At 37.5% G+C, this 22,573-nt stretch overlaps 1 protein-coding gene across 2 annotated transcripts in view; it reads right to left on the bottom strand.

Annotated features, from left to right (window-relative positions):
* The window catches only part of ZC3H12C (zinc finger CCCH-type containing 12C), a 64,763-nt gene that overhangs the window by 2,417 nt on the left and 39,773 nt on the right, over window positions 1–22,573 (bottom strand). For both annotated transcript variants that reach the window (XM_060160344.1, XM_060160345.1), the window contains exons 3-5: window positions 9,561–9,700; window positions 2,951–3,185; window positions 326–432 (exon numbers count right to left, since the gene is read on the bottom strand). In XM_060160344.1, coding sequence (XP_060016327.1) covers window positions 326–432; window positions 2,951–3,185; window positions 9,561–9,700 — 482 coding nt within the window. The remainder of the gene's footprint in view (window positions 1–325; window positions 433–2,950; window positions 3,186–9,560; window positions 9,701–22,573) is intronic.

Here is a 22,573-nt window from a genome sequence, read left to right as displayed (position 1 = left end):
TTTGCAGAACATAATGTACTGCCGTGATGTGAAAAAACCAAGCTAATCTGATGTGTAGCTAGATGAAAGAACTCCAAATTTTTATCTACCTGAAAACTTACTTCATGTAGAGTTAACCAAAACCATGTTTTAATTCAGGGAAATGCATATGTGTTGAACCCAGCTAGGTAAAAATAATAATTTTTTCACATAGACTTTTTCTTAAATTTAATTACATTCAAAAGAACCACATACTATATGCCATCCAAATTTATTTTTAACAGCAAAAGTTTAACAATATATTGTGTTCTAAAGGCATGTATTAAATACTCATAAAGAAAGTTACCATATGGACAAGGCTGCTTTTTGTGTTCAGGAACAATAGGTTTCTTCCTCAGAAAATTATCCAGGCTTGGACCATGTCTGCCAAGAGGGTCATCTGGGGGCATGAACCTGTCATGGATATAATACAAAATTATACCTAAGTAGGAGGCTGACAATTTAATTCTAAAGACAGAGTGTAAAGATTATTCACCCCAAGGTATTTTTTTGAAATTTTAATCCAAGTATTTTGATTCAACATTTATAGGATAGGGACTTCCCTTGTGGCGCAGTGGATAAGAATCCGCCTGCCAATGCAGGGCACACAGGTTTGAGCCCTGGTCCGGGAAGATCCCACATGCCGCGGAGCAACTAAGCCCACACACCACAACTACTGAGCCTGTGCTCTAGAGCCTGTGAGCCAAAACTACTGAGCCTGTGTGCCACAACTGCTGAAGCCTGCGCGCCTAAAGCCCATGCTCTGTAACAAGAGAAGCCGCCGCAGTGAGAAGCCTGCGCACCACAACGAAGAGTAGCCCCAGCTCGCCACAACTAGAGAAAGCCTGCATGCAGCAACGAAGACCCAACACAGCCAAAAATAAATGAATAAATTTAAAAAGATAATAAAACATTGATAGGATAAAAAAACAGTACAGGAAGTTTTCTTTTCTTAATGAAAACAAAATTAAAATGTTTCAAGCTGAACCTGTATTTGTTTTAATTCAAGTAAGTTTTGAGCCTACCATGTTCTAATTAATTCTTCCTTTTCTTAGTCTTGGAATTTTGTAAGGACTTTAGAAAATGACTACAATGACATTTTAGGAGAAGTTTTATGAACATTAATCTTGTGAAGCAATATGAGGCAGGTGGGCACCAGGAGGATCAGCTGAGGGACAGAAGGGAGAGGTGGGAGAGAGGAACGGGAAGACTGAAACTACCCAAACATCTAGTACATGTTGGACACCCTGCACACGTCACTACATCTCATCCTCACAATTTACCCTTGAAGTGTTAGTTCCACGTTACAGATGAATACACTTTTCTAATCTAGGCTTAGATGAATTGAGTGTTTTTATCTCTGTTCACATGGCCTAGTCAAGATTCAATTTGTCTAATTCCACATTCATTCTCTGCCCCCTATAATAAGGTACTTCTCAGCTGAGATAGAAAAAAATCTTACGGAAATAAACTTATTATTTTGGATTGATTGTCCAATGGAAGCAAGAATTCATGGCATGAATACTGTAACAAGGTTATGATTGCAGTTTGACTACTAGTTATGTCACTGTTTGAACATGAAATAAACCAAGTGTTTACCCATAAAATGTGAATAATGTTTGAACTATTAAGGGAGTGTCAACATGCCTGAGTAATAACACTTAGCAACTATGATGTTTAAGATTATTATAAAAACAATATGGCAACACGAAAAGTTTAAAAATAGAAGACAAAATCACTCAATCCTACAATCTTAACACAATTATTTTCCAGTTACGTGTTGCATTTTAGTCATTTTCCTGTATGTACATATCACTTTACAAACACAGATGTAATTTTATGCTTTGTCTTTTTAACATAAATATTTTTCCATGTTTCTTAACAGCTTTCATAATCATAATTCTGAATAGCTGAATAATATTCCACTAGGAGATGTATTGCAATTTAATTGTTTTCTCTATAGTAACTTTAGTTGCCTTTGAAGTCTTGCAATTATAAATATACAGAAATGAACATATTTGGGCTTCCTTTTTTCCTCATTATATACTCTAAGAAATGAGATTATTGGTTTGAGAGGGTATTTTTTTTTTTTTTTTTTTTTTTTTTTTTTGTGGTACGCGGACCTCTCACTGTTGTGACCTCTCCCGTTGCGGAGAACAGGCTCCGGACGCACAGGCTCAGTGGCCATGGCTCACAGGCCCAGCCGCTCCGCGGAGGCATGTGGGATCTTCCTGGACCGGGGCAGAACCCGTGTCCCCTGCATCGGCATAAGGCATATGCAAAAAAGTTTTTTAATTTTATGAATTAAATGGGTGAAAAAATATACTCTTCGTAGATTTAGTTTGCATTTTTGATGATCAACAGGTGAGCCTTTCCCACATATTTGTAAATACAGTTGACCCTTGGAAAACATGGGTTTGAACTGTGTGGGTGAACTGATCCTTGGGTACTTATTTCTCAGGAGACAATCTTGTTCATGTCATCTGTCCATTCATCAACTTAATCGTGACTAGTCTTATATTGCTTTAAATTTTTAAAAATCATATATTTCAAAAATCGTATATTGAAGTAAGTTCTCAATGCTCTAAGTCGATTTCAAAAGGCAGGGTTCTAGCGGTCAGTATGTTCTACATCTGCATCCTCTGAAGATGGCCAGTCTCCCTGTGTCAGTTACTCCCAGTCACTCAGCCGCAGAAGACCTGCTCTGCTAGTCACTTATGGGGAAGGGCAGCCTGCGACTCACACAGGGCCTCCCGAGGCAGGACTCTGCCGTTTTCTTACTCTCACTGAGGATTAGTGGGGACATCAGTGGTTGGAAGAAACTGTCTTAGGTCTGGTCAGTGGCAAAGAGAGAGGGCTTCTGTAGCAGCTGCCCAGGGATAGTTATATTTTCAGGGAAGCAGTGTTACTGTAAGTAAGTGGTTTTACTTACTTGTCATTGACAAATGAATACATTAATAGTCGCTCATCTATGAACTTTTTCCATTCTGGTTTCTCATTTGCCAAATCCCTGTAGTTATCATTGGATACAATTATACCATCCGACTCAAACGCCAGCTTCACGATGAACCTGTCATCATAGCACACCACTCGCCTCCCCTGCACTCTCCGGGACGGTGTGAACACCAGGATTTTCTCCTTCTCTAATTTGCGTAGAACTTCTTGATCTGCAGGAATAATCAGGGTAGAATTTCAGTAATAAGTACATACAAAACACATCTCGCAACCTTCATACAAAGTGAGTGTTTATAACATGAACTGGATACCTGTAACCACTTAACTAGGGATTATGATTTACAGTTTGTAGATGTAGCAAATTTGTAACTCCCAGTAATAGTTTTTCTTCAGGATTTTCAATAAAAAAGGTTTAAAAAATAGCCAAAAAAGTGAACCTGAAAAACATGAAAAGTTTAAAAGCATAAAACCTGAACATGACTGAGCAAATTCTGATTTTCATTACATAAAGCTTTTGCTTGATAGCTGGAGCCCGCAGCTCTACACTGTGAACCAACTTCTCACACATCCCTAGCACTACGCCATCCTAATGAAGCAGGTGTGTTGGGTTCCGGTGTGAGCAACAGATTCTTTCCCCCAAATTTGTTTATTCTGTAGTGCTCGTTTTCTAACTAGTGGATGTGATGGTGGGAGAGTTTGAAAAGTAGAAGAGGTGGAGGTAGCAAAGGGAAGAGTCTTAAGATGCAGAAGGTTCAAAAAGGAAGCAGGCAGTGAGGTCAGAACTGTTGTTCTGGACATGGCTATTCTGCATTCTGTGTCGTTTCCTGTGAAGCAGGTGCTAACAAAGGCCAGCAGTCTTGTGGGGCTGGACTGAGTGAATAAGAAATTAGAAGTGATTATATGGGGAAAACAGACATTGAGTAAATATGGACAGGTAGGGGAATGCCCATTTTCTCTTTGGTGGGCACACTCTTTCAGTACTTTCTAATTCTACTGACTTGTTAGTGGTTTTTTAAAAAAAAAAGGTGTGAGAACTCATATTTTGATTAATGATAAAATTCTCTCCTCACCATGCCTTCCTTCCTACCTTTGCTTTTCCACTCCCTGACTTCCCACCCCTGTAAATTCTGGCACAGAGTGCTGGGTATAAGCTGACAGATGTCATGAATTTTTTAAAACAAAGGCTCACTTCTCCTCAATGCTTATTAACTGGAGTTACTAATTAAAAAAAAAATCTCTCTTTTCAGCAGATGATCACTACATGCCTACTCTATGGTATGTGCTGTCTAAGTGTCAATGGCCCTCAAGATGAAGAACACTTTCTCCTCAAGGAGGCCTCAAGTTATTGGGCCGGACGAGCCTGTAAACCGGGAGAGCAGGGGCTGTGATCGCCACAAGAGAAGTATGAGCAGGGTGCGGGGGGAGGGGGAAGGAAGAGTGACATGGGTCAGCTTGGCATACAGACTTCATGACGTTCCAGACAAATGAGTTCATTAAGACCAGAACTTTGGTTTAGGAAAGCAGCAGAGTAGAAGTGGAAGAAATATGAATGTCAAAGTCAGCAACTCGTGGATAAATCTCAGGTTCTGCCACTTTCTCTATCTGGCAATCGTGGTCTTATTGAACCTGCTCTGTCATGTCCTCAAATGCAGATTGTAGGCCATGAGGAGTCAATGAGTTATCACATGTAAAAGCACCTAGTAGAGTGCCGGGCAAGCTCTCAATAAACACTGTGTCCTTCAACTTGATTTTGCCTAATAGATGCGTGTAATTATTGATCTCTTTTGAAAATCTTTTGAAAATCACAGAAAACCAATACAAAATCAAAAGCCCAGTCTCAGCCACAGGATTTGCCGTATTATAGTTATTTTGTGTGCCCCCTAACAAACACTTTGAGGGCAGGTGGCTCATTTATCTGTGTGCCCATCAGCACTCAGCACAAGGACATATTAGCACATCAGTAGATCCTCAATAAATGTCTGTGAAAGGAATATGTAAGCTACTTAAAGATGTGTATTTTGAGGGCTTCCAGTTTATTCACTGTCCATGTTCATGCATAATCCGTGGCCCTTTATTTGTGTTTACTTGTATAGGATATGCCTGGATCCTGGAAGCGACTGGAGGAGTGAGGTGGTGGCCTAATAGTCATCACCATCTTGCTTAATTTGCATTTCTTTACTAGCTAAGGAGGTTAAAAGGACACTAATTAGGAAGAAAATTAGTGCTAATTAATTGGGATAAATAGTCCTAACCTAAATAAATATGAAGTCAGTCTAGCTGGTAAGTTAACTGAATCTCTAGTTCCTAGCACAGTACCTGATACATAGCCTCGTGCTTGCTTGTTAAATATTTATTCAATCAATGGAAGCCTGGCTAACGCGCTAGTTTGAATCTATACTGAGAACTTTAAAATATTTCTTATCAAGTTTCTTTTTTGGTATGGTGAAAACAGACTGGACTATTCAATTTACCAGGCATTATCTGGTTGAGGGTTTTAGTCAAAAGAATTATTACCTGGGGGAGAAAACACCTAACAATCTCTGATTACAGTGGTACACATTTTACAAAGTAAACTGCATACTGATGAGTTCCAGAGACCTGGCGTGCTGGTATTTTAAAAATTAAACTCAGCCACATCTCACACTGAGTAGTACCATTTTCCCTTCTTGATCTCATATTCCTTTCACACTCAAGAAGCTTTCATTTACGTGTTTAAACATTGTTTTTTCTTTTTCAGTTTATCTTTTCCCTGATTATTAACGTATTGTAGTTTCCTGTAAAAAATTGGGAAAGTAAGAAAAAGTAAGAAGTAGGGAGAAAATAAGAGATCATAAGGACATGACCCAGAGGCAATTACTGTTAATATTTTGGCATATTTCCTTCTAATCATTTTCTGTGTATTTTTTCCTTCTATACACATGTGTATATATGTATGTATGTATGTATATGTGCACACACACACAATAACAAAGGCTGCCTTTTACGTAAGATAGCACTTCCTGAGATCATTAAAAATTCTGCCTAAATATTCTAATACTACATATTCTATCATATAGATATATACTTATTTATTGAGCCATTCTTCTAATGAATGTATGTTTTTCTTCCATTTTTTTTTCTAACTAATATTGTACTGGATGTATTTGTGGTCTAAAATCTTTGCCTGTACCTCTGTTTATTTTCTGCGGAATTATTCCTAGAAGGGGAACTAGTAGATCCAAGTATTTACACTTTAAGATCAGACTTTTCCTGAAAGGTTGTAATGATCTACATTTCCACATCAGTATAGGAGTAACTCCCTCCGGGCACTGAGTATTATCAGTTTTTAAATCCCTGCTAATTTGATGGGTAAAAAAATAACAGTTTTTAAAATATTCATTTCTTTTTTTTTTCATTTTTTTTTTCATTTCTTTAATTACTAATGAGGTTGAACACTTTTTCGTCTTATCTGGCACTTGCATTCTTCCGTGAACTGTCTATTCCTACTACGTTACCAATTATATACTGTTTTATCAGTGTGTAGGAGCTCTTTATATGTTCAGGACATGGATTCTTTGTTTATTTGTTGTACTTTTTCTTAAGCAAATAAAAAAATTTTCTCATTGTTAAGAGAACGTCCCAAAATACAGAAGTTTGATCCAATTAAATCTATCTTTCCTTTCACAATTTCTTCTAAAATTTTAATTTTAGAAAGGTCTTCCCCAGCCACTCAAAGACTATTTATAATCTCTAATGGAGATTTTTGACAATTAATTCTTCAACCATCTGCATTATATGGTGTAAGATAAGGATCTAAATATGTATATTTTTTCCAAAGAGTTATCCAATGTCTTGGTACGGCCAACTGAATTATGCCCACCCCTCCCACGCTACAGTTTATATAGGCTAGGGTCTGATTCCATGGCTCTGAGTTCCACCATAACTTGTCTATGGATTCTTATTCTAATTTAATAAAATTTAATAATTATAGATAAAAATAAAATAATCTTCCCTTGGGGTACATGGTGGGTGGTCACTCCATTTGTTTTTATTTTTATTGGAGTATAGTTGCTTTACAAGGTTGTGTTAGTTTCTACTGTACAGCAAAGTGAATCAGCTATACATATACATATATCCCCTCTTTTTTTGATTTCCTCCCCATTTAGGTCACCACAGAGCACTGAGTAGAGTTCCCTGTTATACAGGAGGTTCTCATTAGTTATCTATTTTATACATAGTATCATAGTGTATATATGTCAATCCCAATCTCCTAATTCATTCCACCCCTCCACTTCCCCCTTGGTATCCATATGTTTGTTCTCTATGTCTGTGTCTCTATTTCTGCTTTGTAAATAAGATCGTCTATACCATTGGTCTCAGATTCCACATATATGCGTTAATATATATTTGCTTTTCTCTTTCTGACTTACTTCACTCTGTATAACAGTCTCTAGGTCCATCCCCGCCTCTACAAATGATCCAATTGCGTTCCTTTTTATGGCTGAGTAATATTCCATTGTATATATGTACTACATCTTTATCCATTCCTCTGTTGATGAACATTTAGGTTGTTCCACATATATGCATTAATATATATTTGCTTTTCTCTTTCTGGCTTACTTCACTCTGTATAACAGTCTCTAGGTCCATCCCCACCTCTACAAATGATCCAAATTCGTTCCTTTTTGTGGCTGAGTAATATTCCATTGTATATATGTACTACATCTTTATCCATTCCTCTGCTGATGAACATTTAGGTTGTTTCTATGTCCTGGCTATTGTAAATAGTGCTGCAATGAACACTGTGGTACATGTCTCTCTTTGAATTATGGTCTTCTCAGGGTATATGCCCAGTAGTGGGATCACTGGGTCATATGGTAGCTCTGTTTTTAGTTTTCTAAGGAACCTCCATACTGTTCTCCATAGTGGCTGCATCAATTTACACTTCCACCAACACTGCAAGAGGGTTCCCTTTTCTCCACACCCTCTCCCGCATTTATTGTTTGTAGATTTTGTGATGATGGCCATTCTGACCGGTGTGAGGTGATATCTCATTGTAGTTTTGATTTGCATTTCTCTAATAATTAGTGATGTTGAGCATCTTTTCATGTGTTTGCTGGCCATCTGTACGTCTTCTTTGGAGAAATGTCTATTTAGGTCTTCTGCCCATTTTTTGATTGGGTTGTTTGCTTTTTTGATATTGAGCTGCATCAGCTCTTTGTATATTTTGGAGATTAATGCTTTGTCAGTTGCTTTGTTTGAAAATATTTTCTCCCATTCTGAGGGTTGTCTTTTTGTCTTGTTTATGGTTTCCTTTGCTGTGCAAAAGCATTTAAGTTTAATTAGGTCCCATTTGTTTATTTTTGTTTTTACTCTCATTACTGTTGGAGGTGGGTCAAAAAAGATCTTGCTGCGATTTATGTCAAAGAGTGTACTGTCTATGTTTTCCTCTAAGAGGTTTATAGTGTCTGGCCTTACATTTAGGTCTTTAATCCATTTTGAGTTTATTTTTGTGTATGGTGTTAGGGAGTGTTCTAATTTCATTCTTTTACATGCAGCTGTCCAGTTTTCTCAGGACCACTTATTGAAGAGGCTGTCTTTGCTCCACTGTATATTCTCTCTTCCTTTGTCATAGATGAGGTAACCATAGGTGCATGGGTTTATCTCTGGGCTTTCTATCCTATTCCACTGATCTATATTTCTGTTCTTGTTCCAGTACCATATTGTCTTGATTACTGTAGCTTTGTAGTATAGTCTGAAGTCAGGGAGCCTGATTCCTCCAGCTCTGTTTTTTTTTCCTCAAGATTGCTTTTGTTATTCTGGGTCTTTTTTGTTTCCATACAAATTGTAAAATGTTTTCTTTTAGTTCTATGAAAAATGCCGTTGGCAATTTGATAGGAATTGCATTGATTTGACAAGTGCTGTTGTTTTCTTCACACAGGTTCCTCAGTTTTGTTAATGTTGGGGAAGAGAGGGGCAGGAGGGGTTGGGTGCCAGTTGAGAATCACTGACTTGAGCAAAATGTTGGGCAGCAATAATTAACAGTTACAGGGGACACCTCTGCCTGAAACTCATACATTTAAAAATTACAAGATAATGCAAAATACTGATACTTTATTGGGATCGAGTCATTTCCTCTACTTGACACCAGACAGCATGCTCCCAGGATCTCACAGGTCTTTATTGATCTGCAGTCACTAGAATTTGATTACCACCTAATTTCATACAGCAGATGAGAAAACTGGGGTCCAAAGAGGGTCAATGTGCTGCTCAAAGTGCCATGGACAGTACCTAGCACAGTTGGAATTTGAATCTAGGCCTCTTGACTCCTAGCATGTCTCTAAAAGTCAGAATTTTTACAAAATTTGAAGTAAAAAGTTTCCAAATGAAAAAAAAAGAACTGGCTTATGTAGCAAGAATTACTGTTTAGTTACTGTTTAGTTAATTTACTGTTTAGTTAACATAACCCAATAGTTTTTAAACTCGAAAATAACTTTAATGTCCCACCCAAGTGAATGTGGCAGTCACACAAACTTAGTAAACAGAAGCAGACACAGATTATTCAGCAAGACACTGGCTCAGGTACACACGGAAGCTTGCGGGCTCACCTGTGATGAGCGCGTCAGGTCGGGACTGCTCTTTCCTCCAAGCAGGAACAAAGACGGTAACATCCTTGTGGCCTCTTTCCAAAAACCAATCCACTGCTAATTTTATTCCTCGGCAGGAAAAGACTTCTTTGTTTCCATGGCTAAAAGATTATTTTAGAACACTTAAAACACAACAAAACCTAAATTTGACTCCATTAATTCAAATTTGTAAACAGATGTGATAACATAATTAAAATATTAATAAGAAATTCAAATTTAAGATAGAGTTTTAGGGCTCAGAGAAACATTAAGATAACCGAGGAGTGAAAAATCTGTGAAGAACAAAAAGAAAACTGGGATGATTACTGTGTGAAGAATAAAGAAAACTGAGTTTTCAGATGTGAGGTTGTAAAGGTTAACTAGTTAGAAAGATACAGCTCGTTTTGATAGGAGAGGGAAAAACAGGCCTCAGCCACAATGAGAGTAATTTCAGTCAAATGTAAAAAAGAAGTCACATAGAAAAAAAATCTGTAAAAACAGTGGAATGGAATACTTAAGAGTTTCTAAAAACTCTTCCTTTTCAAGAGTTCCTATGTGTATATTTCAATCCAGTGATTAAGCAATGCACAAAATTTATCAGGTGACCAATGTAAAACAACATACACACATGCACTCAAGTGAAAAACTCAATGCTTAATCTCATACAAGAAACATTTTCCGTCCTTCAGTGAAAAGACACCTGGTTTCTGTTTAACAATATTGTGTTGCACAAGGATTAATGATGACAAAAGGGCATTCAAAATTGGATTAGCAGTTTTAGTGCCTAAAAGAAAATGCCCAACTAAAAGTGTAGTCATTCAATAAATATTTATCTAGCACCAGGCTCTGCTTGTGTACTTTAACCTAATAATTCAAAGTAACACTATTCTAATGTTTTAAAAGAAACAGTCTTCTGCTTTGAATGCAATAAGTACACTTTTTTACAGTTTGAGCACTGAAGGCTCCATTCTTATCTATAATGGAGATAGATATTCTTTGTTCTTGGGCTAAGGTGCACTGAATGGAATAAGGTAAGTAAATGCTCTGTTACCTTTTAGCACAAATCAAACATTAGGTATATTAATATACTGTTCTAGTGGTCCCCTGGGAAGCACTAAAACTATCTAAATATGACTACTCATGTTTGAAGGACAAAACAGAAATAGACCAACTTGCTTTATAGGTATTGAAGGCTATAAATGCAAATCTCAGAAACTGTTTATGTTCCATAGACCTGTCCTAATGGTCTGGGGCAACATTAGAGTTGAAATCAGATGCACTGAAAGTCTCAGAGAAAGGGATAAGGGAAGGGGGAGTTTGAGGCACATTTTCTTGGAAAGAAGGGATACCTGATGGCTTCAACAATGCCCCAGCAAATGACACAGAGTGATGCTAGGTTTCATGGAAAATACTGAAATTTAAGCAGTCTTCTGAAGAAATATAAAAAATGATGGCTGGGGCTTCCCTGGTGGTGCAGTGGTTAAGAATCCGCCTGCCAATGCAGGCGACATGGGTTCGAGCCCTGGTTCGGGAAGATCCCACATGCTGCGGAGCAACTAAGCCCATGCGCCACAACTACTGAGCCTATGCTCTAGAGCCTGCGAGCCACATCTACTGAGCCTGCATGCCACAACTACTGAAGCCCGAGAGCCCTAGAGCCCGTGCTCCACAAGAGAAGCCACCGCAATGAGAGACCTGCACACCACAGTGAAGAGTAGCCCCCACTCTCCGCGACTACAGAAAGCCCGCACGCAGCAACGAAGACCCATCACAGCCAAAAATAAATAAATAAAATAAATAAATTTATAAAAAATAAAAAAATGATGGTGTTCTCTCATGAGAATATATACACTAATTATTCCTAAATACAAAACTCAACTTGCTAAGACGCAAGTATATTTTTATTTTGCATTAATGCTTTGAGATCTAAATGTATTATGCTTTGCTAGTCATTATGACATTTGGTTTACTGAGACTTAAGAATTTAACTGCTTCTGGCTCTAAAGAGAGGACTGCATAAGCATTTTCTTTCAGGTGATTTCACTTGGTAAAGACAACCATCACATTTTACTGTAGAAAGAGAAGATTCCATCTTTCTAACTAAATAACTTTCATAAACTGTGTGTAAACAGCAAACCACTTACAAACATGGGACTAAGATTCTACAGATGCTAACCCAGGTATTATACCATGTGCGACACTGACAACAGGTCGTTCCCATTATCTGCTCTTCCCCTCTGCCCACAGCCCCGCACCCCCTTCCCACAAAACCTCCTAGGGAGAACGCAAGCAAGAGGATGAGAGGCACCACACTGTGAATGGCAAATAGAACCATATCAACTGTTGATGGACCCACATCAATCTCTGATTTTGTTATTTGAGAAAAAAATACCTCCCCAACATTTGTTTAAAAAACTGTAGTGAAATTTTCTGTTATTTGCAGCTAAACACATCCTTAACTGCTGCCTTACTCATACCATAAACCAACAGAAAATTCTATGAATATCAGAAAAAAATATATTTTAAGGCAGAAACATTACCAGGGGTAAAAAGTTATTACATAATAGTAAAAAGGGAACAATTCACAAGGAAGCTATAATAATTGTGAACTCAGTGTAAGGCAAAAGATCACGGGATGACAAGAAGAAATAAACAAATCCACAATAATACTAATTGACAGGTGAAGCAGAAAACATTTAGTAAGAATACAGACAAGTGAATAATCGATTACAGGTGACCTAATGAACATATACAAAACCCTGTACAAAATTAAAGAGAAAACCTTTTCAAGAACACATGGAACAAGAACACATTGGCTGTGCACTAGGCCACAGAACAGATTTCAACAGACATCAAGAATCTATCATACAATGCTCTTTGACAATACGTTATTAAAGATGTTGCTATACACCAGTAAACCGATTTAAAATTTTAATTTTAGGGCTTCCCTGGTGGCGCGGTGGTTGAGAGTCCGCCTGCCAATGCAGGGGACACGGGTTCGTGCCCCGGTCCAGGAAGATCCCACATGTCGCGGAGCGGCTGTGCCGCTGAGCCTGCGCGTCCGGAGCCTGTGCTCCGCAACGGAAGAGGCCACAACAGTGAGAGGCCCGCATACCGCAAAAAAAGAAAATTTTAATTTGAAAAATGACGCCATTTTTAATAGTTACAAAAACGAAACAGATCTAAAGAAGAAAAGATATCCCAAGAGCTTTATAGAGAAAATGAAAATTGAAAACCTGTTTTAAAGGGAGTAAGAGAAGACCTAAATGAAAGGAACAATATACCAGTTTCATGGATGGTAAGACTCAATGTATGAAGATGGCAATTCTCAAATTAATCTATAAGTGCACTGAAATCCCAATAAAAATCCTGAAAGGGTTTTTTTATGGAACTTGAGAAGCTGATCCTAAAATTAGTATGGAAAAATAAAAGGCCAAGGATAGTTAAGCAATTCTGAAGAACAAAAGAGGAGGAACTTCCCCACTAGCTATCAATACTTGTGCATAAAACTACAGAAATCCAATTGGTGTTTTACTGGCAAAAATAAAAAAAAACAGAAAAAGTATAACAGACAAGTGAGCCTAAGATCTCTCTCTCTCACACATACACACAGGTGTGTATAAATCATAAAAGTGTCATTACAGATAAAGAAAAGATGGATCATTTAACAAATGGTACTAGGGCAATTGATTATTTATGTGGAAAAAATAAAATTGTATTTTTACCTCATACCATACATAAAAATAAATTGTATATAGTTCAAAGATTTAAAAATGAAAATACTGTAAAACTTTTTAGAAGAAATTAAAGGAGATATTCATGTCAAGATAGGGAGATTCTTCTTAAAGAAGACACAATCACATACTATCAAGGAAAAGAATGATACATTTGAGCACATAAAACTTCTTTATGAAAAAGACTCCATAAAAATGCCATAGCCTGGAAGAAGGTATTTTCAATACATAGGACTGATAAAGACTAGTACTCGTAATACATAAAGTACTCCTATACATTGAGAAGGGTAACCATTTTTTTTTTAAGGCAATAGATATGAACAGTGAATCCTCAAGAGAGGAAACCCAAATGACCAACAAACATGAAAAGATGCTCAACAGTGAAGAAATGCAAATTAAGCTAAAGTGAGACACCACTTCACACCCATCGTACTGGAAAAAATAAAAGTCTGCAAACACCAGATGTTGCCAAGGATGTGTGAAAGTAGGAACTCATACATTACAGGTGGGAGTATAAATGGTATGACTATTTAGGAGAGCAATTTGGCAATACTTTATAAAGGTGAAGGCGTGTTTTCTCTCAAACATAGTAATTCCACATCCAGGTAGAGTAAAACCCCATAGTAACTTGAAATCAGATTTAAAGCAATCAGCAGTTGGCCCAGCCTCAGATCTCACATGGGGGCAGGCTAATGTCTTCTCTATGGGTGGGACAGAAAGAAGCAGGCAAGTGGGGATGTGTAGGGTTGGTCCCTGCATGTCCAATACTTCCCCAGCCAATCCTCTCCTGATCAGGCCAAACAAATGAATGCCAGCTAGGAAATCCCTGGAATGGCTGCTGCTGGCATGGAAGTCCCTGCTAGCTGCCAAGGCCCAGAATCATCCCTAGTAACAGTGAAAGCCTGAGCAGAAAACTACCAGGTAGCTCCAAACTGCAGGTGGGACTTACAGACTGGGAGAGGCTGGGGGAGACTGAACTTGACCTAACCTTATGAGGCGTGTTGAAGGATGTGACTAATCACATGTGCTGGTTACTATATAAGGGGCAAGGGTAGGAGGCTCTGATAAAGAATTATAAAAAGAGTAAGCCTGATATAAAAAAATATGAAAAACAGGATGTCAGAGTGAGCACAATGTAGCTACTGGTGCAAATTAACTGTCTGTTGAGTGTTTACTAAAAGAGTAGGATGATGTTTACAAACTGTAGCTCTAATTCCACAAATAGAGAAGAAAATTCATTATAGTTCTGTAGCCATCTTACAGGCTGTATCTGCGTGCATTTAGGGTTTTTTTCCTCAGTAGTAAAAACAGCTAGTTCTATATTTATGAATTGTCATGTTCCTGTGGGCCTCAATTTCTTTCGTATTTCAACAATTTGGCAATAAGGATGGTATACCTCAAGTGAGTCCCGCTGGTGAATTTGTTACAGGGTTTGTAGCCACCATTGATTAGGTTGGAGACCCTGGATGTTTGCTAAAAAGTGTTCCTTTGACTACTTTGGCTCAGTGGGTTTGGTTTCCCAGGGAAAATGCCAAACTCTCACTGCTAATTCTGAGTTCCTGCTGAGCAAAATGGGTAATAGAGGCTTGAAGGTTGTGTGTGATTCAACACTGGCTTTAATGTAGAAAATATAAGGAGCCTGCCAGAAGGTCTCTTTCTTAAAGGGCTTACTTTACTCTGTCATGTTTTGAATAGGCATGTTTATAAAAATCCTGCTTTGCAATGGCCAGAGGAAGGCTCATTTAAAGTAGACAAATTGGTATATTTACACAGATTTTTAGAAAAACCCTACTTAAAATAAAAGGGTTATTGGTATCTCTGGATCTCAGGAAATAAATGAAAGAATGAACTAGACAGCCAGTAAGAATGACTTAAAAAAACTGAAGGAAGAGATTAAGAAACTGAAAGCACCTTTTTGTTTCTCCAGGTTCTCAACACTTCTCTGCTACTGCTCCTTCTACCCCCCTTCACCTTCTTTGCCTTCTCTGGGACCTAGAAAGAGGAGATGATGCCTTCTTGGACAGATGGTTCCCAGGGACTTCAGGATCCCGGGATAACTTCCCTTTGGAAGAGGGAGAATTGCCAGCCTTATTTTGAATGTTCTGGTATGGACTCCACCTCCAAGACTCCCCCTACACTCAACATGCAAAACATAGCTAGGGAAGCAGAAATGATTAAGAGGAAGGAGCAAGGAGTCTGAAAATCTGGATAAGAAACTGTCTTAGAATTAAGGCATCAGGTTGGCAAATGGTTTCCCTGATAACTTGGAGGGAAGGGGAAACAAAAGGAGTCAGGCTTTTAAATTGCAAAATGAGCCTGAAACTATAGTGCCATACAAACCAACTTAGTTTTCATCTCAGTGTAGAGAAAAATCAGCCTTCTCCCTTTGGAGCTACAGGGATTCAAATACCCTTCAGAAGTTATCCAGTACTGCTGGGTGGATCAGATGTGGTAAGGGTACCACATCCCTTCCCCCTAGCTGATATCCATCTTAAGAGTTATTTTCCAGTGCCCTGGAAAGATCTGCAAAAATGTGCCAAGGTTTTCTACAGCATGTTTTCAGTTTGCAACCCTGTGTGTGAGGATGGACACTGACTGTAACTTGGAATGTTGCCTTAGGTGAGTCTGCTTGACTAAGGGAACAGATGTGATGGGGCAAATGGAGTGTCATGGCTTCAGGCACCTTCCGCAACAACTCTGGCTGCTCCTCAAACCTAGGACACCCATTGCGAGGCACTGCTGATGGCAGACTTTGCAGTCTTTATGCAAAAGGTGGCCTGAGAGAAGCTGCAGTGCTGCTCCTGCATGAGTCCCCCAGTGATTTCCATCAGTGGTTCACCAAGGCATTTTCTAAATGAATGGGGATGGATACAGGGGTGGATCAGAATAGACTCTTAATCCTCTCCACTTCTGTGGTAGCCTTGTTGCAAGCACAAGTAAGAGAAAAGGTATCTGTATGTCAAAAAATAGACAGTTTCTCAGGTATTGGCAACAGTAATCCAGTTTGGGGGAAAAAATGGAGAAAGGTGAAGCCAAAAAGAAACTCAAGATTGCAGTGTTACCTACCTACTTATTCACACAGGGAGCATATATTTTTTCTGGGGCTACCAACAAATAAGATAGGACTTGCCGATGAAAAGTCAGTGCCTTACTATTGTAAGAAGATAGGATGTTGCCAATGAAAAGTCAGTACGTTACTATTGTAAGAAGATAGCTAGAGACTGAGGAAGATACAAGGGACGCTACCTATAAAACTTTACCATCTCCATCAGGAGACACCCCCTCTCCGCTTGAAATCAGACAGGAAACAATTAGCAAATGGTACAAACTAATGAGCAAAACTGACTTAATAGAGGAGCTTCAGAGCTGGGAATGGAAAAGACTTATATGTTTCCTTTTCCTGCCTTAATATTTTCTTCTCCTTTCTTGTAGATACTGGAACCATGCATGTATTCTGCAATTTCTACTGACCTCTCTTGTTTCACCTACATCCAGAAAAACATATAAGTTGTGGGTATCTCTGGACAACCTTCTACCTGTTCTTTCTCCTCTGAGATTCCTGAGCAAATAGGTCCTCTCTTGGAGGAACATGCCTCTCTTGTCCCTTAATGCTGTTCATCTGTTGGGAAGAGATCTCCTGTATAAACTAAAGGCTACCATATTCTGGACTCCAGGTAGAGGATTTTTGAAGCTCCTGGGAGACAAGCCACCTGAGTTAGTGAATATGTGCTTATCTATACTGAGAGTAAATATGTGCTAGAGGTCTGCCATGCTATGGGCCAAATTTTGAATGAGAGGTTTTCTAATATCCCACAACTAATATGCCACGTGCAAAACTAATTGCTGATTTATTAGTCATTGCAACTTCCCAAACAGATTTCTGTAATTCATTGCAGAGCTTATTCCAGACAATAAGATGAAATTAATTTGCAAGCTGTGAAAAGGGCTACTAAGGTCTGGACTGGGGTAACTGAAGCCCCATTTCTTTTATGCAGGGACTCCTACTCGGAGTTTCAGACATATGCACCTTCTAGTGAATTAGAAATTGGAAACTAAGGGGAGCTAAAATGAACACAAATTATCTTGACAAACATATTCTTCATAAGATTTTCACTATCATAACTTTATTATTCTGTAAATTCACTTTGTCTTGTATCTAATGGGATTATCTTTAATCTCTTCATATATACTACTGCAACAAATTTGAAAACCCCTCAGTTCTACTTTTCTGTCTTCAACAGAAGGGCAATTCCATAAGCACTCAAACTAATATGATATTTGCTAAATCTTATAAAAACATCATATATACTTCCCACTAGAGAACTGAAGTACACTTGCTTATTATGTGCCATTAAATTAGTCACCTGTGATGGTTAACGGATTTACAAAGGTGTATTTTGTAATGCAGAGAAAAATTCAGGGAACCACACACTTTAATGTAGCTTGCCTCAATACAGGACCTAGAAGAGAGGGATAATGGGCGAACCATTCCATTTGCTGTGTCTAGGAAACATAATTTCATGTATTATATACTTTGTTAAGTTATATACACACATATCATTAACTAGGTTAACCACAGGATAGAAAGGGTTATTTTAGAATTATAACTGTTATATTCCTGTGGTAGACAGGAGCAAATTGAAAAACATGGAGAAATCTAACAAGGGAATGAAGGCATCTATTAAAGGGGACTACTTCTTTTTAATTCTTTTCATGGCATTGAAAAAAAAAAGAGAAATGAGTCTTTTGTCAATTATCTTTTATTTCCTCAAATTTGATTTTGCTCAACTTTGAGTATTTGCTTTGAATTAACATATTACTTATAATGCTTGCAAAGAACCTTGGAAATCATAAATGATTTTTATTTTCTTATATTTATGTAATAAGTCTATCCCTTATATGATCAAAGGAAAGCCATTCTTAAAAAGTTTTTCCATAGCTCATCTAAAATCTAATTGTAACAATCATACCTAGAATGGCATGTTTAGTACTACTAATAGTAAATTAGCACTACTAATTATTATGACAGTATTAGTACTATTATACTACTACTAGCATTACTACTAAACAGAGATGGCTTTTCATGAGTAGGCCAGCACAGTGAAAATAACAGTGTCTGGAATTAGACATGAGTTTAAGTATTTTCTTTAGTACATTTCTGTGTGACCTTGGCAAGTTACTTATTTTCAACCTCAATCTTCTCATATTTAAAATGGAGATAATCCCACCTACATTACAGGGTTGTGAGAACTGAACAAGGTAACATCCACTGAGCAGAGTGCCTGGCACATAGAAGACTTCAATAAATATTAGTGCCTTCACTTTCTCATGTCCCTTTGGTCCTAATTTTTAGAAAATGGAAAAGAGCTTGCTTTGGAATGAAAATGAAACCAGTAAATCTTTAATAGCTTTAATCTCACTACTGATGGTAAACTGTTATTTTTTAGATCAATGTGTTTGATATGTGGAGATCACTAAACAGTTTTAGTTTTTTTTAAAAAAACAGAAAGAGATCAAGGTATCAGGGGACTCAAAAAAACAATCCATTGCTTTTTTATAACCTTTGATATATCATCTTTTATTTAAATCAAAAACTTGACCTACAAGTTTGCTACACCCTTCACTGGAAGATTCAAGTATGATTATAAAACTTCTGTGACTTTAATGGGTCATTATATCAAACTGCATATAATGATAAGGATACAAGTTTGTCAGTGAAGTGCCTAGAGTGAACAGTATGAGTAAAATGTATACTTTCTTAAATTTTTTTTTTGCGGTACGCGGGTCTCTCACTGTTGCAGCCTCTCCCGTTGCGAAACACAGGCTCCGGACGAGCAGGCTCAGCGGCCATGGCTCACGGGCCCAGCCGCTCCGCGGCAAGTGGATCCTCCCGGACTCAGGCATGAAACCGCGTCTCCTGCAACGGCAGGCGGACTCTCAACCACTGCGCCACCAGGGAAGCCCAAATGTATAATTTTAAACTAGAAAACCGTATTTGAATCTTTAGTACCAAAGTCCTTTAAGCTTAGATATAGTTAGCTTATATAATTATATTATATTAATATAATAATAATAATATTTATCGAACACTAAATTATTAATACACCTAGGTGCTCTTCAAATACTTGATGACTTAGTTTTTCAATTTTTAGGCCTGACTGTACATAACCCATGTCGTATACATGAAAATAGATTTTAATTTTAAAGAACTCTTTCAAATACTAATGCATTAGCAACGTTTAATGATTGTTAAGAAGAAACTCTCCTACATCTATCCCATTTCCCTTAAGCAAGGAAACAGGAGTACAGCTGGATATCATCTTCAATATGGAAATAAGAGAATATTTTCCTTCCTATTATTGTAGTCTAATTAAATTTCATATCGTATTTAAGAATCTATAATTCCATGTGCTGACTCATGGGCATCTAGAAGTTTTTCTTTTATATTGAAGGCTCATAATGAGTGATTTATGTCTATTTTGTTACTCTTATAGCTACTGAACTTTTAATCTCTGATCTCTTTCCCACTACACCAAGATCACTTTGAACCTAAACCTAGTGGTCAGGATGCAATATACCCAGAAAACTAAATCCCTTGTTACAGATAAACTCCCTTCTTACAGATAATTTAATCAGGTCTATCAAGTTGTGTTCCAAACAGAAATACCAGAGGCCCTTCTAGGGAACAATGAAGGGAATTTTTAACTGGGAAACACAGCCCCCACTTATACCCTCCAATTCAAACGATACTATGTTTTTGTTTGTTTTAAATACTGGGCTTCCTTTTAAGATTTGCAGGATTGTACTGCTTCAAAGGAAAATAAAAGTCTGAAAATTACTGATTTAGGACAATGAAAATTTCAACACCAAAATTACAGTCGAAGTCTTAACATGAAAGTTCATTATTACCCTCCAGTTGGTACAGACACAAGAGCAGTGTGGCCAAGAGAATTTTGAGAATGGGAAAGGATAAGGAAAAAGGAAAGTAGAAAGATGTCCTCACCTTATAAGGTCCATAATTTGAAGCCAAAATCAATAATAGGAAGCACATCTAGCTAATCTAGATCCAAGTGGGTCATTAGTCTAAAGATGCCGAATAGAACATACCTGTTAAGTAGATGTAATAATGTCTTCAATATTAAGACAGGTAGGAAACGTAAAACTCGAATCACTTTTTTCCTATTATAATTGGGTGACTTTTCCCATTTCTTACAATCACTAGTTAGGTGATTTATAATTAACTTTATTCATTATGTAATAGGATTATTAATGTTGCTATTTCCTAGGTTAGGGTTTAAATAAGCATATTTGAGATAACAGGAAAGTTTATTGACCATTGGTCTACGAAAATTCATTAATGATGACAGAAGTATATACTTAGGGTTATAAAGAGATGCAGTGGAACAGAACTAACATCTGTCTTTGTCAGACTCCACACTGATATAATCAAACAACAGAAAAAACTAGTTATGATTCTCTGATTCCTTTCATATTACCTAAGGATTTTCTTTAAAACAATGAGAAATGGGACACTGCCAACTAACCTGTAAGTAGTACCTATGACACTGACACTCATCTAGAGGGAAATCAGGCTGTCTTTTAATTGATGTTAAGCCCCCACTAAGTTGGAACTTAAAAAACATTTCACTGAGAGGTTACCCAATAGAAGTATAATGTGAACCACAAATATAATTTAAAATGACCTAGAATAGCACACCTTAAAAATTAAAAAGTAGGTGAAATTAATTTTAGTAATATATTTCATTTAACTCAATGTATCAAAACTGATCATTTTTACACATATTCAGCATAAAAGTTGTTTTATTTCATATATTTTTGTACTAAGTTTTCAAAATCTTGTATGTATTTTACATTTACAGAATATCTTAATTTGGATTAGACACATTTGAAAATCTCAACAGCCACATGTGGCCAGTGGTCACCGTACTGGACCATGCAGATCTACTGCACATAATTTTGATACATTTTTGTTGAGAGCCAAAACCAAATTTGAATGAACCCTGGCAAGCTGTAGTCTCACACCTGTAATCTAAACCAAAAACTTGGACTAGGTGTCCTGGAGGATTTTATTAACTGTGAGACAGGGCTGTACTAAAATGGTAAACAGGCAACAGAACAGCAAACCCATCAAACAATTGAAGGCAAGTTTTGGAGCCCAGGCAAGATGGTCTTCAATATTCTAATTCACACTGAAAACAGTTCTCAAGTCCATACAACTTCACAAACCAGATTAGATACATAAAAGCCTTTGTACCTTCAAAAAGATTAATCTAGATAAATAAATCCTATTTATACAGACTGCTAAATTCTGCTAATATTTTATAAATATATAGGCTTAGCCCACAATTCTTGATATAAAGAAAAGTTGTTACAACTTGGGCATTTTTCTGTTCATATTTTGACTCTATAATCTGACTATATATGATTTCTGTTCAAACTTTAAGAAAATGACTTCAGTGATTTACCTGGAGTGCTTTTCTACACCCCAGTTAAGATTCAGATTTATACAACACCAGCTGGTTTCCAACATGAGTCTTTTTGAGGGGTAGGGGTCGAGCAGATGGTTGTTTTATTTATGTACTCTCTGCCATTAGACTGGTATACAAAGGCAATATTCTTCTTTTTCCAGGAGTGGTCCACAATTTAACTTTTGCATATATTTTCAAATATAAGTAGGTCTCCTTGTCTGCAGTCTTAGTGCTCAAATCCTTCTCTAAATTTCTCTACAGAGTGAACTTTCTTAAAGGTAAATATGATATGCCACTCTTCCCTTGCTTAAATTCTTTTCGTGGTCCCCCATCATTAACACAGAGGCAATACAAGCATGGATCCTATTGGTCAAAAGTGGTCCACCTGAGATTTTTAGCAAACAAAATATCTATCCTAATACTCTGCTCAAACATGCAGCAATAAAGCCTACCCACCAGTTAGGAGATTTTATCTAAAACCAAAAGCCTGGATTCACTGACCGAGAGAGGATTTGCAATGACAGGGGAGTCAGGGTGAGGAGGATCTCAATAGTTTGTTCATATCAAAAAGAGAAGGCTGGTGTGCCTAGCTTCCATCCCATGAAACTGGAGAATTTGGGCTACACATAGTGTAGAGGTAGTGATGAGGCTCTGGGTTTTCTCTTGTTCACCACTCTTATTTCACATATTTGGTAGAAGCTGAAGTAGAAATATGGAGATATAATTTTATGAAGTCAGGTGACTATGTTATGGAAGCATACTGAAGAAATCA

This window comes from Lagenorhynchus albirostris, chromosome 9 (genome assembly GCF_949774975.1).
Source record: "Lagenorhynchus albirostris chromosome 9, mLagAlb1.1, whole genome shotgun sequence".
NCBI lineage: Eukaryota > Metazoa > Chordata > Mammalia > Artiodactyla > Delphinidae > Lagenorhynchus > Lagenorhynchus albirostris.
This window is presented reverse-complemented; position numbering and strand designations above follow the sequence as displayed.